The 18,047-nt window shown below is 43.3% G+C and overlaps 1 protein-coding gene across 8 annotated transcripts in view; it reads right to left on the bottom strand.

Annotated features, from left to right (window-relative positions):
* The window catches only part of LOC110493316 (3',5'-cyclic-AMP phosphodiesterase 4C), a 152,815-nt gene that overhangs the window by 42,631 nt on the left and 92,137 nt on the right, over window positions 1-18,047 (bottom strand). For 2 of the 8 annotated variants that reach the window (XM_021567741.3, XM_090192685.1), the window contains exon 1: window positions 5,608-7,384. The exons of 4 other annotated variants lie outside the window; for them this stretch is intronic. In XM_021567741.3, the coding sequence (XP_021423416.1) occupies window positions 5,608-5,738 (131 nt within the window). In that variant the 5' untranslated portion in view covers window positions 5,739-7,384. Of the gene's footprint in view, window positions 1-5,607; window positions 7,385-13,232; window positions 14,669-18,047 lie in introns of those variants that run through there. 2 more of the 8 variants (XM_090192764.1, XM_090192737.1) reach the window with 2 other exon arrangements.

Here is an 18,047-nt window from a genome sequence, read left to right as displayed (position 1 = left end):
ACTTTACTGAGAGTGTTTGTATTTGTAAAAAAATATAATAACAATAAATCTGGACCATTCTATAACATGCCATTTACATCAAAAATAGAGATTTGGTTGTAAAAAGTCAAACTTCTCTTTTAACCAATTATATGTGGATTTTGTTGTGCGCTTGGGGTTATTGGCTTGCTGGAAGATCCACTTGTGGCCAAGTTTCAGCTTCCTGGCAGAGGCAACCAAATTTTTGGCAAAAATATCCTGGTAGTGGGTAAAATGTATGATGTCGTTAACTGTTCTCATTTAGACGCCAAACCCACCACTGGTGTGCGTGGCCAAAGATATTTATTTTCATGACCAATGCACCGGTTCCAATCCAAGTGCCAATGCCGTTTAGCAAACTCAAGGCATTTACATTTGTTGGATGACATGAAAATAAGCTCTTTGACCAGGAACACCAGTGGTGGGTTTGGCGTCCAAATTAATTAAATTGTTGCCAGTAATACAGTTACAGTCATTACCCCTCTTGATAACACGAAAACACTTAACCAGCTCCGGTGGGGTGAGTTAACTGTTCAGAGCTAAATGTTTTTTCATTTGAGTCTGAAAATAGCTAGCAAGCTAGCCAACATTAGCCAGTTAGCGTGGGTGCTTGACTGTCATTGTGAGGTCAGAACACGCAGATCAACCCTACTCGTCGACCAGAACGTCCAGTGTGCGCTCTGAACTCTGAGAGCGAAAGAAACAGTTTGAATTTCAAAACAAAGAACCTGACAACGCTCTGAAATGCCCAGAGAGCGAACAAGCCAGAGTTACACTCAGATACAGTGGGGAGAACAAGTATTTGATAACCTGCAAAATTGGCAGTGTTTCCTACTTACAATTCATGTAGAGGTCTGTAATTTTTATCATAGGTACACTTCAACTGTGAGAGACGGAATCTAAAACAAAAATCCAGAAAATCACATTGTATGATTTTTAAGTAATGTCATGCAATAAAATGCAAATTAATAAGTATTTGATCACCTATCAACCAGTAAGAATTTCAACTCTCACAGACCTGTTAATTTTTCTTTAAGAAGCCCTCCTGTTCTCCACTCATTACCTGTATTAACTGCACCTGTTTGAACTTGTTACCTGTATAAAAGACACCTGTCCACACACTCAATCAAACAGTCTCCAACCTCTCCACAATGGCCAAGACCAGAGAGCTGTGTAAGGACATCAGGGGTAAAATTGTAGACCTGCACAAGGCTGGGATGGGCTACAGGACAATAGGCAAGCAGATTGGTGAGAAGGCAACCACTATTGGCGCAATTATTAGAAAATGGAAGAAGTTCAAGATGACGGTCAATCACCCTCGGTCTGGGGCTCCATGCAAGATCTCACCTCGTGAGGCATCAATGATCATGAGGAAGGTGAGGGATCAGCCCAGAACTACATGGCAGGACCTGGTCAATGACCTGAAGAGAGCTGGGACCACAGTCTCAAAGAAAACCATTAGTAACACACTATGCCGTCATGGATTAAAATCCTGCAGCGCACGCAAGGTCCCCCTGCTCAAGCCAGCACATGTCCAGGCCCGTCTGAAGTTTGCCAATGACCATCTAGATGATCCAGAGGAGGAATGGGAGAAGGCCATGTGGTCTGATGAGACAAAAATAGAGCTTTTTGGTCTAAACTACACTCGCCGTGTTTGGAGGAAGAAGAAGGATGAGTACAACCCCAAGAACACCATCCCAACCGTGAAGCATGGAGGTGGAAACATCATTCTTTGGGGATGCTTTTCTGCAAAGGGGACAGGACGACTGCACCGTATTGAGGGGAGGATGGATGGGGCCATGTATCGCGAGATCTTGGCCAACAACCTCCTTCCCTCAGTAAGAGCATTGAAGATGGGTCGTGGCTGGGTCTTTCAGCATGACAACGACCCGAAACACACAGCCAGGGCAACTAAGGAGTGGCTCCGTAAGAAGCATCTCAAGGTCCTGGAGTGGCCTAGCCAGTCTCCAGACCTGAACCCAATAGAAAATCTTTGGAAGGAGCTGAAAGTCCGTATTGCCCAGCGACAGCCCCGAAACCTGAAGGATCTGGAGAAGGTCTGTATGGAGGAGTGGGCCAGAATCCCTGCTGCAGTGTGTGCAAACCTGGTCAAGAACTACAGGAAACGTATGAATTCTGTAATTGCAAACAAAGGTTTCTGTACCAAATATTAAGTTCTGCTTTTCGGATGTATCAAATACTTATGTCATGCAATAAAATGCAAATTAATTACTTAAAAATAATACAATGTGATTTTCTGGATTTTTGTTTTAGATTCCGTCTCTCACAGTTGAAGTGTACCTATGATACAAATTACAGACCTCTACATGCTTTGTAAGTAGGACAACCTGCAAAATTGTCAGTGTATCAAATACTTGTTCTCCCCACTGTACAAACAACACACTTCGGGTAGAACGAGTTGACGATGTAATAAGACTATAAAATGTTAAGGTTTTATTCTATTCAATACCTTTTCCAAGTGGAAATAGGATATTCCAATTTTCTGATTTGACTGGTGTTGATGTGAATGGGTTTCAGCTATAGGAACAGGACTTTGGTGACTAACATCAGTAGGTTGGACTCATCCTATTGATTATGCTGGGTACGGGACGTTGGGAACTGATTAGCACTAACATGGAAACTCTTAATTAAATGACTCACCATGCAAGGATGAGGTGATTGTCATTAATTTGAATGGTTAAGGGCTGATACATGGATTACAGCACTCAGGTCATAAACTAATGCAGCCCTGTCAGAAACCTGCAGCCCTTTTCCCATCAGTTACATTGATGAGTAGACCCCCTTAACCCTGTACTCAGAATAGACACACACTCCCTGTGTCCTGACAGCTGAGTGATTAGGGCCCCAGAGGGCCATGTCTTTTTTTGGCCCTTGATATCGACCCCTGAATCCAACCCACGTATACCATCCATTGAACAACCACAATTAGGTAGGCAGGGCTCGCCGTGGAACAAACAAGCTCAGTGGAGCAGGGGTGCTACTCTCCTCTAACAAGGCTCATATGGCTTTAATAGGTGCCTTTCAATGAATAAGTGATGGAGCCCTGGTGTGAGGCAGGTTCCTCTACTTCCTCCTCACATCAAGACTTTGCAGCCAATAAGAGGAGGACTGAGGCCTGATGACGTCCTCGTCACATGTTTTCTGTGACAATGTTTGTTTGATGAGACTGATAAAGGCTGCATGTTTCGATATCTTTGGTGATGATGGGTAGAGAGAGATGACTGGGTTGCAGTAGCTAGTGTGTGTTGTATTCTCATATGCACACACACACAAACTTTCTCACATTTGCACTGTCATCGACCACAGAGGCAGAGGTGCCTGAGCACGGCTGTGTGTTGACGTCACCAGTGGTTTCCGAGTCGTTGCAGATCAACTAGCACAGAGTGGCTTAATGGACACCAGATAAGACCCCTTCACAGGCTTTAACTCCATCAGCATGGGGCTTTGTTTGCTACCCAATTAACACAGTTTTTGTTATTTTATGCAAAAAGGAACTGGGGGTCCCTATTCTATCAAAACCAGGTAGCAGGTTGCTGGGATGAGTCACAACAGAATAATGATTTTAGAGGAGAACAAAAGAAAACTCAATATCTTATTAGAATGTTTTTTTTATTTTTATATTAACGAACGTATTAGTTTGAACGGAGTAGAGTCCTCAGTCAAGAAGATAAAGGGTATTGAAATAACGCCATTGAAATAATGAATCCAAGTCTTTAATATACAGTCTCTCCAAAACTAATTAACACATGTTTTTACCTTCCGGTCTATGCCTTCTTTGTTTGGGGGTTGTACAAAATGTCTGTTTATACAGCATATTCTGCCTAAAAAACCCTCTAACAGATGTAACACAACCAACAAGAAATACAAGATCAAACTGCCCTTTGAGATTCTAAGGGGGCAGGGCTTTGTGCAAAATCTCCAAATATGGTGAAATTGGTACGGGCCCAGGAGCAAATTGGGCAAGCTACTGTAGAACCACACAGGGTCATAGGTCAAACTCATATTATTGTCTGTCTGATAGCTTTCTAGGAGAGGCGGTTTCACCGGGTCACATATACTCTCTGTGACTCAGACTGCCATTGGAATAAGCTGCTGCACGTACATGGGACATTTCACAAGAGCCTAGTCACAAACGCACGTGGACTTGTGACTGACAACACCTCACTTCTAATTTCAGTTACCTATGCCAGCCTGCTAATAATATCCAGAGTTGTTTATGCTTATCATATCCTATGGTTTTCAGTCCATCATTTGGTCATCCACGTCATTGAGGTCTAGCAGGAAGCAACACATTATGAAAAGGTAGTCAAATGGTTTTCATCTGAATCACATGTGAGCTCTGAGCTGCCTGGTCATTATGGGATGCATCTAATAATCACCACACTCATCACACCGGGTTAAATCGACTAAATAACTCGGCATTGTTCAGTCTAACCAAAACATAATCATACAGTCATGCAATATTCTTATACTTTATAGCACTGTCAGCAATAAAACAAGTATTATTAAATACTTGTATTATACTAATGTATGAGATAACTAATATGATCAAGAGATATAGATGGAGAAGGTCCAGGGTGGAGCTAGACACGAGACAAGACGACAAAAGACAAGACAAGACAAAATGAAACGAGACGAGGGACACTTGAAAGAGACTGAACCCAACAAGAGGAAAGGGGGCGGTCCTCTCACACTGACTGACATTCTCGCCACCAGACAAAAAACCTCAAGAGCTGAATTTCCTGTTAGTGTATATCCACAGTATTAACTCTAAATCACCTGCTCCTACTCATGACTTAATTGTGTTAAGCCCAAAGCATTAATATGTAAAGCACAGTACTGTTGAGAGGCTAGTTAGGAGATTTGAAAGATTATACAGTACTGTAGTTTTCGTGTGAACTGTTCAATTCAACAGGCCACCACTCCCGGCCTATCAATATGTTTGACTCAACGTTCATTAGATGTTGCCTTTGAAGAGTTTTGAACATTTGGGGCTGACATTACTTTGTTCCCACAGTGCAGGTGTTTGTCGTCATGCATTTTTAAATACCAGATACAGAATTAGCCACATGATCTTTTTGCTTCTTTAACTGGAGCACTGAGACTATTGTGGACTCAAGTCCCTGGGTCCAAACTATATAGCTAACATAATGGTCCCTTTCACGTATTGCCATCTGTTGAGTGTGGTGTGGTGTGCGCCGATGTGTAAATGCAAGAAGACCCCAGACTTCACCTGTGCTGAGAAGCCATGTGTTCTTCAATAAAATAAACCCTCTGGCTACATCATTCTAGCCTGACAGTCAGTCTAGTCACAGTCATGGCTATAGCAACGTCACTGACAAACAACCAACCACATCAGAGAAACTTAAAATAAGTTTCCCACCACTTCTAAGACCCAGCACAGCTCGTGGTAACAAGGGTGACACAAAACCAGTACCAAGACAGGAAGAAGGAGCAGTGTTAAATTGAAACTGGCCTCAAACATAAGCAGAAATGTGTGTATGGGTGCAGACAATGACACATGCAACATCTGGGAGAAATAGGCGAGAGGGAAAAATGGTGCATTACCGCCTGCGCTTCTGCACAATGTCAATGGGCCGGTTGACTGCGCAAGGGGATCCACAGATATTCCCATTCCGCACTTTGAACGACCGGTCCGAGGAGGGGGCCAGGAGTACACAGTTTGTAGGCAAACTCATATTTCTTTTTTTCTCTGCTCTTTCTACTTCTGCTTTTCTTTGTTTCCTTCCTCTTTTGACAGCTGTGGTTCTCTTGCCACTCTCCTTTCTCGCAACCCTGTTGCTTTCTTCACGCCGCACCTGGCTCCCATTGCCGCTCAAATTAATGATATGTCAAACAGAGAGGACCGAAGACGCCGCAACAAGAAAAGCCAAAACGGCAAGAGAATCTGTGAGAAAGGCTTTGAGGAAAATCCTCCTTGGTATTTCCCGCCAACATTCCTCCTGTCAAAAACATTGAAAAATCCTCCTCTTTTAAAGCTGCTGTGTTTTTTCAAAAAGTCAAAACATTTCTACCGGGGGACATCGTCATACGTGATTGTGGGAGGGGAAAAAATGTCCTTTTCTTGGATAAGTTTGTCGCCCAGTGCATATTAGACAGTTGGTTTGCAACAGAGTTGTGGGTTCGATTCCCACGTGGGACCAGCTTGAAAAATGTTTGTACTCACTCTGGATATTAAAGTCTGCTAAATGGACTAAATGTAGAAGCATCAGTTAAGCTCTCTGTGTGATTAGAACTGAAACCTCCAAGATGGAATTCCTTTTCTATCAGGATGCAGGTGAAAATGAAACTCAATGTCTTCCACCACCAAGTCCCAGCTTCCTCTGACAACTGTAGCCATCGCAATACGCATGGACACTCTCGAAAACCCAATAGGTGCGTTTGTGTGCAAGTCTTGCTATATAATGTGTCTTGTGTGTCTGTGTGAGGGATCCCTTCCTGAGCATGTGTGTGTTTGTGTGTGGACCAGTTGAACTGTGAGGTCAGAAAACAGGGGCGGTCTCAGAGGCAGCATGGCTCCTGCCCTTTCTGAGTGTCTCCAAGTTTAACTCTTTAAATGCTCTCTGCATTTTAAGAGTTAAACTTGACATTGCTTAGACCCCCCCCCCCCTCTCCCGAAACAAATGCAAGAGAGAAAAAGACAGTGTGACAGTAACACATTGTAGCGCGTCACAATAAAACTGAGAACAGTTTCTACTAAGAAAAGCCTACATTTAAGACAATGATTGGTTGAGTTTAGTATTATGGGGTGTGGTACTACTTGGCTGGAGCTGGCACCCATATATATCAGCCCTCACAGGGTAAGATTGCCCACTCCTGTTTTAGCATGTTTGCTAGGTGACATAGCAACATGTCTTGATCCGAGACTAGCCAATCTCCAAAGTCCTCTGCCCAGAGCCAAAGCCCAGATCAATAAGGTCTAAGGAAGCCGTGGACTGAAACGGCCCATGAGCTCACAGAGCGTCCCTGATGAAATCAGGGGTAAATATTTGTCCACTGAGGAAGATGGCACAGAGCCCGGGTCGACGTGTTGGCAGACATGTGGGAGGGGAAGGGTAAAGGGGAGCCTTTTGAACATCAAGGACATTACCCACAGAGAGGTAGGTGAGGAGGACCACGAGGCCATAAGGGGGGAGAAGGGGATTGTTGGGGGTGTTACAACATTTCCTGTACCCCGTATTCGCTGTACCATTCATAGGCCCCACACACGCCTCAAAAACACAAGGGTTTTTACAATGAGAGGATGCATGCTGTCAAAGAAAGAAAGAAAAATACTTCCTGAGAGCACTCACATAACCCAACGTGAAAACAGTTTAAAAAAAAAAAAGTATAGTGTATAGTCGTTACTTTCTCCCCTTCAGTCACAGCAGCAGGGTTATGTCCATAAGGCATCAAACAGAAGAAAACTGACAGGGTGACACTAGCTGGTCATGTCCACGCTCATTTTCAGTGCCTAATGAGAAAAAAAAACACAGGTAAATGACCTCTAAACCCTCTCTTGGAACTTCCAATGCAAAGTTTTCTATCGTTTTCCGTACAGTGTCTAATGAACGCAACCCAGGTAAATGACCTCTGACCCTCTCTGGGAACGAGGATAACATGAATCTGTCACACACACCAAATAAATAAATACAACATGTAAAGTGTAGGTCCCATGTTTCATGAGTTGAATAGAAGACCCCAGAAATGTTCCATATGCACAAAAAGCTTATTTCTCTCAAAATGTTGTGCACAAATTTGTTTACATCCCTTTTGGTGAGCATTTCTCATATTCCAAGATAATCCATCTCTCTGACAGGCATGGCACATCAAGAAACTGATTAAACAGCATGATCATTACACCTTGTGCTAGGGACAATAAAAAAAAGCCACTTTAAAACGTGCAGTTTTTTCACACAACACCACAGATGTTTTGAGGGAGCGTGCAGTTGGTATGCTGACTGCAGGAATGTCCACCAGAGCTGTTGCCAGAGAATTTAATGTTAACTTCTCTACCATCAGCAGCCTCCATCAGCCGTCTTAGGGAATTTGGCAGTACGTCTAAACTGTGGGTTTGCACAATCAAACAATTTAGGCACAAATTGTCAGAAAGCATCTCAGGGAAGCTCATCTGTGTGCTTGTCATCCTCACCAGAGTCTTGACATGACTGCAGTTCAGCCGTCACAGTGGACTTCAGTGGGCAAATGCTCACTTTCGATGGCCACTGGCACGCTGGAGAAATGTGCTCTTCATAGATTAATACCAGTTTCAACTGTACCGGGCAGATGGCAGACAGTGTGTATGGCATCGTTTGGGCGAGCTACGGACAACGAACATCTGCAGTTTATCGATGGCAATTTCAATGCACAGAGATACCGTGACGAGATCCTGAGGCCCATCGTCATGCCATTCATCTGCCGCCATCACCTCATGTTTCAACACAATTTCTGGAAGCTGAAAATGTTCCAGTTCTTCCATGGCCTGCATACTCACCACACATTGGGATGTTTATATTTTTGTTCAGTGTAGAATTGCCCTGTCTGCAATCGCACTGGTGATAGCAGCCATCTTGGGAAGACCGGGGGAGAACATTACAATAAAAAAAACAAGTGCAGAGCGGAGCATCTCACCCCAAAAAAGTTTCAAAGCTAATACCATAAAGCCCTACAGGGTAACAACTCAACAATCAAATCTGGACAGGGTTTAATTCAATTCAATCATCTCTGGATTGACTGAATTGAAATGGAATTGGTCCCAACACTGAAGTCCTGACAGCACTGAGGGTAATAATATTCCAGTTAGGAGGACTGTTAAAGGCATCTTAATGATCTGGACAATCTATGACAGACAAGGGCATACCTACTGTACATCGGACCCTCGGATCATTACGCAACATGCCTGACAAACGTGCTGGGTCATGAAAAAGACGGCGGGCTGGGTGGCTTAGGCACTAAGAATGTGCCTCAGTACCAGTACCAAGAATGTGCCTCAACACCATGCTGCATTCCCCTCCCCCATGAGCAACCATATCCAGAGCAGAGTTCCCCACAGCACTGTCCCCCTCTGGGGCCTGGCTGGAGTGTCAAGTTTGAAATGTTTTATGACAAAGACAAATTATTAAAGGCTTATCATTTGCACTTATCTTCTTCCACTGATGGTGAACACAGCTCTATTTGGTACTGCATCACTGACTTTCTAACACCCTCACATGGCGATCAATTCATAATTCTAACATTGTACCTAAATAGGAAATGGGTAAACTATTTAAATTATGTTGTAAGAAAAGCATATTATCATTCTCAGAAATGTGGTTCATTTTAGAGAGCAAAGATAAAGTTAATCCACTATTTGTTAGTTCCCCAAACGTAAGAAACTGTAAATGTTTCCAAAACCATTTCTGTTGAGTAGCCGACGGCAAAAGTTTTAAAACCATACATGTCGTCTAAAAACCTAATGACTCGTTCCATACACAAGTATATGTTACAGATCTATAGCAGAGTGGCAAATGTAAACACTCAGTTGAATTGATGGTATTCCCCTGAGATTCTGCCTTTCAAAACATCTCAAAACCTCCTTGGAATTGACTGAACAAATTTGTTAATGTGAAACGTGAACCAAGAGGCTTTATCCAGTAGATGTCACTTCATACCGCGATACTAAAACAAAACAATATTCAATCCACACCAACCATCTCATAACCTCCTCCTGACTCACTATTCGTTCCCCTTCTGAAACATGAAAACTACAGATTAATATAATATACAAAATAATAAGAGCAATATGTAAGAGTCACCCTTTTGCCAGATATCAAGCCCAGTCCTTCAATTGGAAGGCCTTGAGATGTGGTTACATTAAGGATGTATGACCAGCTACTACAAGGGACAGATACAGCACGCAGCAGAACACCAATTAGTCCCAAATGGCTGAATCTCCTACAGCCGGGCATGAAGGAATTAATAGGATTTTGGGAAGAGGGTGATGGGGAAGGGCAGTCATGCTGAAAACATGGAGCTGGAGTAGTGACGCACATGAGCCACTGTTGCAGCCGCCCTGGCGGGGTCTGGGAACTATTCCAGGCTCGGGGGCTTTATTTTAGAGAGACAGACCAGAGCTGTTGTGTCATTGTTGCCATGCTTATCATTCCAGTTCTTTGGGCTGCTTGTGTCTTATTCAGGAGGCACCAACAGGAACTCGTCCAATAAGAATACAGAGTTTTAATGTGGCGTTTCAAAGGTGTTTTGCTACATTATACTAGGGCCGGGGCGAAACCAGTATCGCGATACTCATTTGTATTGTGGCAAGGAAACAAAACACGAAACAAATTTAACTTCTTTAGAAGAACAGCCATACTGTTGCAAAAAAACATCATTATGTTATAATCCAGAGTCATATATATTTACTTTCCGAGCTATAGCACACGATATTTTACATACAGTAGGTTGAATTTGGTCTGCTTCGAGATTTCATTTTTGCCATGGAAAAAATATTGCGAAAATGTTATCGTCACAGCCTCTCTTTGTGGCACACTAGATTTGAAGCGGCTGTTAGAAACATGCCTGGCTTGATTGAGATATGACAATTCTCTGGTCTAACAGTAATCTCAGTCTGGAGACTCGAGTGCCCAGTAACTTCTGACTGACTTGCTTTGTGTACCTCTCAGTGTGGCAGAAGTCAGCAGATCAGACAAAGCATAAAGAGGAAAGAATAAATGTGTGGCCAGATTTTCACTATAGAGACACAGTATTTACAAAGCAAGAAATGTTACATTTTAGTCATTTAGCAGACGCTCTCATCCAGAGTGACTTACAATAGTGAGTGGATATATTTTCTTACTGGTCCCCCATGAGAATCAACCCACATCCCTGGCATTGCAAGCACCGTGCTCTACCAACTGAGCCACACCAACCCAATCCCAAAAAACTGCCCATCTGAACTCGAGGGCAGACTAATATAGTCAGGCCTCGTCGTGGTGGGATCTCTGATCAATGGGTGACCCCGGCCAACTGTTAACCTGGAGAAGCTAATACCACATTGTGCCACCCATCCCAGTTGGGTGAAAGCACACACAGTATACGAATATAAACCAGTGTGGAGGGTGGCTCTATAGGACTATCATGTGGCTATTCACACACTCACTCGGACCCACACACAAATCACACACCCACACAGTGTTCCACTAGAGTGACTCCCTCCACCCTCTCCCAGTTGTGACATCAGCAGACAGGGGTGGTGTTATCGATCCTATTCTCCTTTCACACAGACAGCACAGTGTACAGAGCAGGCAGAGTACACACACACACCAGTGCGCGCACTTACACAAGTACGCGTGCACACACAAGTACGCGTGCACACACACGCAAACTTTTACCCAGACAGGTATTTAAACAAAAAACATGACATACACTGTGCATTCACAGACAAGCTCACACAGACAGACACATCTGATCTCCAGTCCACACACAGCCCAGTCTGTTCACACTGCCTTCAACAAGCTTCCCACAATAAGTTGGGTGAATTCTGTCCCATCCCTCCTGACAAAGCTGGTGTAACTGAGTCAGGTTTCTGGGCCTCCTTGCTCGCACACGCTTTTTAGTTCTGCCCACAAATGTTCTATAGGATTGAGGTCAGGGCTTTGTGATGGCCACTTTGTTGTCCTTAAGCCACTTTGCCACAACTTTGGAAGTATGCTTGGGGTCTTTGTCATTTGGAAGACCCATTTGCGACCAAGCTTCAACTTCCTGACTGATGTCTTGAGATGTTGCTTCAATATATCCACATAATTTCCCTTTCTCAAAATGCCATCTATTTTGTGAAGTGCACCAGTCCCTCCTGCAGGAAAGCACCCCCACAGCATGATGCTGCCATCCCCGTGCTTCACTGTTGGGATGTGTTTTTCGGTTTGCAAGCCTCCCCCTTATTCCTCCAAACATGGGCATTATGGCCAAACAGTTCTATTTTTGTTTCATCACACCAGAGGACATTTCTCCAAAAAGTACGATCTTTGTCCCCAGTTGCAAACCATAGTCTGGCTTTTTTATGCCGGTTTTGAAGCAGTGGCTTCTTCCTTGCTGAGCGACCTTTCAGGTTATGTCGATATAGGACTCGTTTTACTGTGGATATAGATACTTTGTACCTGTTTCCTCCAGCATCTTCACAAGTTCCTTTGCTGTTGTTCTGGGATTGATTTGCACTTTTCGCACCAAAGTATGTTCATCTCTAGGAGACAGAACAGAACAAGTCTCCTTCCTGAGCGATATGACGGCTGTGTGGTCCCATGGTGTTTATACTTGCATACTATTGTTTGTACAGATGAACGTGGTACCTTCAGTCATTTGGAAATTGCTCCCAAGGATGAACCAGACTTGTGGAGGTCTACAAAAATGTTTTTCTGAGGTCTTGGCTGATTTCTTTTGATTTGCCCATGATGTCAAGCAAAGAGGCACTGAGTTTGAAGGTAGGCACAGGTACACCTCCAATTGACTCAAATAATTTCAATAAGCCTATCAGAAGCTTCTAAAGCCATGACATCATTCTCTGGAAATGTCCAAACTGTGTAAAGGCACAGTCAACTCAGTGTATGTAAACTTCTGACTCTGGAATTGTGATACAGTGAATTATAAGTGAAATAATCTTTCTGTAAACAATTGTTTGAAAAATGACTTGTGTCATGCACTAAGTAGATGGCCTAAACGACTTGCCAAAACTATAGTTTGTGAACAAGACATTTTTGGAGTGGTTGAAAAACGAGTTTTAATGACTCCAACCTAAGTATATGTAAACTTCTGACTTCAGCGATTGAGAAAAATGGCAAAACAAATAAAAACAGTAATTTCTGAAACTGAACATGTTACAATAAATGTAGTTGCTCCATTTAACCCCCCAAAACAGGAAGTCCACTGGGCAAAAGTGTGCCTGTTTGAAAAACTAATTTGCTTCCTCAAACTAAAAGCTGTTGGATAAACTTCTGTAAAGTAATTGTACTGCTGTGCAGTCATGTTGTACATGAACCAGAAGGACACAAACACATTTCGCTGCACCTAACCTGCTGTATATGACAATAACAAAAAAATTATGTTTAGTCTGAAACCACAACTGCTTGGATTGAGTGCAAAAAAACAAAGGCCATATAAAAACATAAAAAAGACTCAAGATAATCACGTACCCCATACAAGATCCAGTCCTACATACATACCCTAAGCAGGAGTGTCTCCGACTGTGGCTGCTTGGGCCATAGCCAAACAGGCTCCCTTTCCTTGGAAATCGGTGATCTTTGTTCATTGTGGGTCAAAGCTTCTGGCTGCTACAGTATGACTTGCTGGGTTGACAACAAAAAGAGAGGCTCCACACACCCACAACAGCTGTGAGACGAGGTGGAGCTCAGATGGAGCTCATCCTCTCCGAAGGGCTCTCCTGCCAGGGTTGTAGCCACCACATGCTGCTACTGCCTGGGAAGACCCAGGGAGCGGTGGGTGGGTAGGTGGGTGTCCCCGGACCAGCCCCCCGATCACAGGTGTGCTGCCCTTTGGGCAGGGAGAGCCAGGTGGAGGGGAAGAAAGGACGCAAGCCCTTCTGACGCACCAGGATACTGGGGTAACTGTAGGTCATGAGAAGGGGAGAGGCTGGGGAGATGCAGAAAATAAAGGAGTCCCAAGTGCTGTAGGCTATGCAAGTCTCAACAAGACCAGCGGTCTTCAGTCAGTGCTCCAGATAGACTTCTTGAATAGCTGTATTAGCATTCCATTTTGAGGTTGTCTCTTCTGTTTTCCAAACTCCAGAGACGGATTCTTAAATAGAACTGCTGTAGAAAGTCCTTGAAAGATAAAAATGTCAGCTCTTAAAACAAAGTCTCTCACAGTCCCTCTCTGTCTTTCCATCTGTCTCTACAGAAAGGGGAAATCCTCCATGATCCAGTAACCTTCAGCAATGTGAGAAAGAGAAGGGAATGAGGAACGAGTGAGGAGGGCAGAGCAAGCGTTGACCTCTTTCCGCAGTGTGGGAGAGCTTCCTCCGTCCCCAGAGGTGCTAGCTGTGGGGGCTGCAACCAAGGCCCATACAAGTCCCCACAACCGTTTTCAGCTTTTCAGGAGGATATCAACAGTAAAAGTGAAAGAGACTGAAAACAAAACCTTTCAGTAAAGAAGGAATTCGATTCAAGAAACTGCGGCAGCGTTGGCATCTTCTGAGGAAAGGAAAATCCAAGACTTCATTGAGTATGCCAGAAGCAGATGGTAAAGTTGGAGATGGTTGCAAAATGGTCAAAAGTATAACTTGCTCACCTACCGTATTAAAAAGGCGCATGGAGAAAATGTTTATAGTGAATAGAAAACTCCAGTAAAACTCCAGGTCGCTCTCTATCTCGCACTCTCTTCTGGCAGCCCTAGCCTAGTTAAGGCCGATATGTGGGATCGACATGCCTCCCAATGTGGCTTCCTTCCCCCTACAGCTAAGTAATGACATGGTGCATTGTTGGATTCCACGAATAAGGGGTAGCAGGGGGTGAGGGTGCACTCATATGTACTCAGGTGGAGTTTCTAGGTGCACACAGAGACAACACACACACACACAGAGACAGAGAGCGAGAGAGACAGAGAGAGACAACACACACACTGAAACACACACATGAAAAGCATACTGCACCCAGGGATAAAAACAGCGATGAAAACATCAGGAGGTTTTCAAGCCCTGTAGTTAGGAAATACAAAAAAATGGCTTATTTCTCAGGAAACCGCTACCCACAACATACGCAATGTCACTCTTGCACAAAGCCAGTCCACCAACATGTGTACATAACACATTTGCTGTACTATAGATGAGACTGTAATTGAGACAGATTTTTTTTACATTGTGCCACAGACAGGCCAGGGCTGGAATAAAAGCCTGCAAACCCAGTAGTTTAGTTTCATAGGACAGGCAAACTCAGGCATGTTGGCTCTGATCGTTCTCACGCTACAGTAGCTGCAGATGCTCAATAAAATGCCACAGTAATCATCATCCACCCTGGATTGGGCTGACAAAGGCTAATGCCCCTGAGCCTTGTACGATACAAAACCTCTGTCTCAACAACAAGACAACCTACTCCCTGACCTCACCTTTTTCCTAGACACTACACACCTTACAGGTGGCTAGAGTCAAAGGTCAAAGACTCCAGCCATCCAAGTCATAGACCGTTCTCTCTGCTACCGCACATTAAGCAGTACCGGAGCGCCTTGTCTGGGACCAAAAGGCACCTGAACAGCTTGTACCCCAAGCCATAAGCCTGCTGAACAGTTAATCAAATGGCTACCTGGACTATTTATATTGACACCCTTCATTATTTATTTATTTATCTTAAATTGTTTTGAACTGACTCTCTTGCACTGGCTATATGTACACTCACTATACTCTACCCACACATACTACACTGACACTCCAACACACACACGTTGCTGCTACTCTGTTTATTATATATATATATATATATATATATATATATATATATATATATTCTGATTTCCTAGTCACTTTTACCCCTACCCTAAACCCAGGGTTTAACGAATTACATGTAAGGGATTACCAAAAAAACAGTAACTGTAATCTGTTACCAGCAAAAATATTGTAATCAGATTAGAGATACTTTTAAAAATGATTACTTCGAGGATTACATTTAAATTCAGAAAGGATGTTTGTGTTTTCTCAATGACATTCAAATCAGCATTGAAAAAAGGTACAGGTTTAAGTTTGTTCCACCTGAGTGAGTCTGACCACAAATCAGACACTATGATGACACACCAAATGGGTTCGATGGATCGCGGAAAAAGAGCAAGAATAGGTTTACGTAGGCTACAGTCCAAGCTGTCTCCCAATTGTGAGACTGCAGTCAGGATTCAAAGATTATCCAACTTGAATAAACGCTGGGAGGTACAGATGACAGCAGTGGTGTAGTCTACGGTGATACGGATATAACTTATTATTGATATCTACATAGCGCATTAATATGACTCACACTGCTGCGCTCTTATTAAGCTATTTGTGGTTGTTGTGGATGGCTGTTCACAAATCTAAATGTGTATTTAAACCCAATAATGGTTGAATTCAAGAAGTTTAAGCTACCTATCAATCATTGTTTTTGAAACTAGTGGACAGCCAGTGAAAAATGCACTCTAACAGCTGTATAGTGTGGATACCAGACTACGGAATAAAAGTGGGGCTTTTAATTCTTGCTGATTAAACATTTAATAAATCCATAGGCCTAATGGACACATTCTCAAACTCACACACATTTGATAGCAGAAGTTGCTACATCCATTTTTGGACTTATAAATGATCTATCTAGTAAAAGGTTTGGACATACCTACTCATTTAAGGGATTTTTTTTTTTTTTTACTAATTTCTACATTGTTGAATAATAGTGAATACATCACAACTATGAAATAACACATATGGAATCATGTACCAAACAAAAGAAAGTGTTAAACAAATCTAAATATATTTTAGATTTTAGATTCTTCAAAGTAGCCACCCTTTGCCTCGATGACAGCTTTGCTCACACTTAGCAATCTCTCCACCAGCTTCACCTGGAATGCTTTTACAACAGTCATGAAGGAGTTCCCACATATGCTGAGCACTTGTTGGCTGCTTTTCCTTCATTCTGCGGTCCAACTCATCCCAAACCATCTCAATTGGGTTGAGGTCAGGTGATTGTGGAAGCCAGGTCATCTGATGCAGCACTCCATCACTATCCTTCTTGGTCAAATAGCCCTTACACAGCCTGGAGGTGTTTTGGGTCATTGTCCTGTTGAAAAACAAAATTAAAGTCCCACTAAGCTCAAACCAGATAGGATTGCATATCACTGCAGAATTCTGTGGTAGCCGTGCTGGTTAAGTGTTCCTTGAAATACAACATAAATCACTGACAGTGTCACCAGCAAAGCACCCCTACACCCACATGCTTCACGGTGGGAACAACACATGCGGAGATCATCCGTTCACCTACAATGCGCTCACAAAGACAGTGGTTGGAAACAAAAATCTCAAATTTGGACTCATCAGACCAAAGGAGAGATTTCCACCGGTCTAATGTCCATTGCTCGTGTTTCTTGGCTCAAGTAAGTCTCTTCTTCTTCAAATCAAATTGTATTAGTCACAAGCACCGAATACAACAGGTGTTGTACAACGAGCCCCTAACCAACAATGCAGTTTTAAAAAATACAGATAAGAATAATGAATAAAAGAAACAAGTAATTATAGAGCAGCAGTAAAATAACAATTGTGAGTATATACAGGGGGATACCGGTACAGAGTCAATGTGCGGGGGTGCCGGTTAGGAGAGGTAATATGTACATGTACAGTGCCTTGCGAAAGTATTCGGCCCCCTTGAACTTTGCGACCTTTTGCCACATTTCAGGCTTCAAACATAAAGATATAAAACTGTATTTTTTTGTGAAGAATCAACAACAAGTGGGACACAATCATGAAGTGGAACGACATTTATTGGATATTTCAAACTTTTTTAACAAATCAAAAACTGAAAAATTGGGCGTGCACTGGGACGTACGCGCTACCCTCTGTAGTTCCTTGTGGTAGGAGGCCCGAGCATTTGCCATACCAGGCAGTGATGCAACCAGTGCTCTAGATGGTGCAGCTGTAGAGCCTTTTGAGGATGAGGACCCATGCCAAATCTTTTCATTCTCCTGAGGGGGAATCGGTTTTGTCGTGCCCTCTTCACGACTGTGTTGGTGTGCTTGGACTATGTTAGTTTGTTGGTGATCTGGACACCAAGGAACTTGAAGATCTCAACTTGCTCCACTGCAGACCCGTTAATGAGAATGGGGCGTGCTCAGTCCTCTTTTTCCTGTAGTTCACAATCATCTCCTTTGTCTTGATCACGTTGAGGGAGAGGTTGTTGTCCTGGCACAACCCGTCATTGTCGGTGATCAGGCCTACCACTGTTGTGTCATCGGCAAACTTGATGGTGCCGTGCCTGGCTGTGCAGTCATGAGTGAACAGGGAGTACAGGAGGGGACTGAGC

Source organism: Oncorhynchus mykiss, chromosome 1 (assembly GCF_057628025.1).
Source record: "Oncorhynchus mykiss isolate SJ-2025 chromosome 1, ASM5762802v1, whole genome shotgun sequence".
Taxonomy (NCBI): domain Eukaryota; kingdom Metazoa; phylum Chordata; class Actinopteri; order Salmoniformes; family Salmonidae; genus Oncorhynchus; species Oncorhynchus mykiss.
This window is presented reverse-complemented; position numbering and strand designations above follow the sequence as displayed.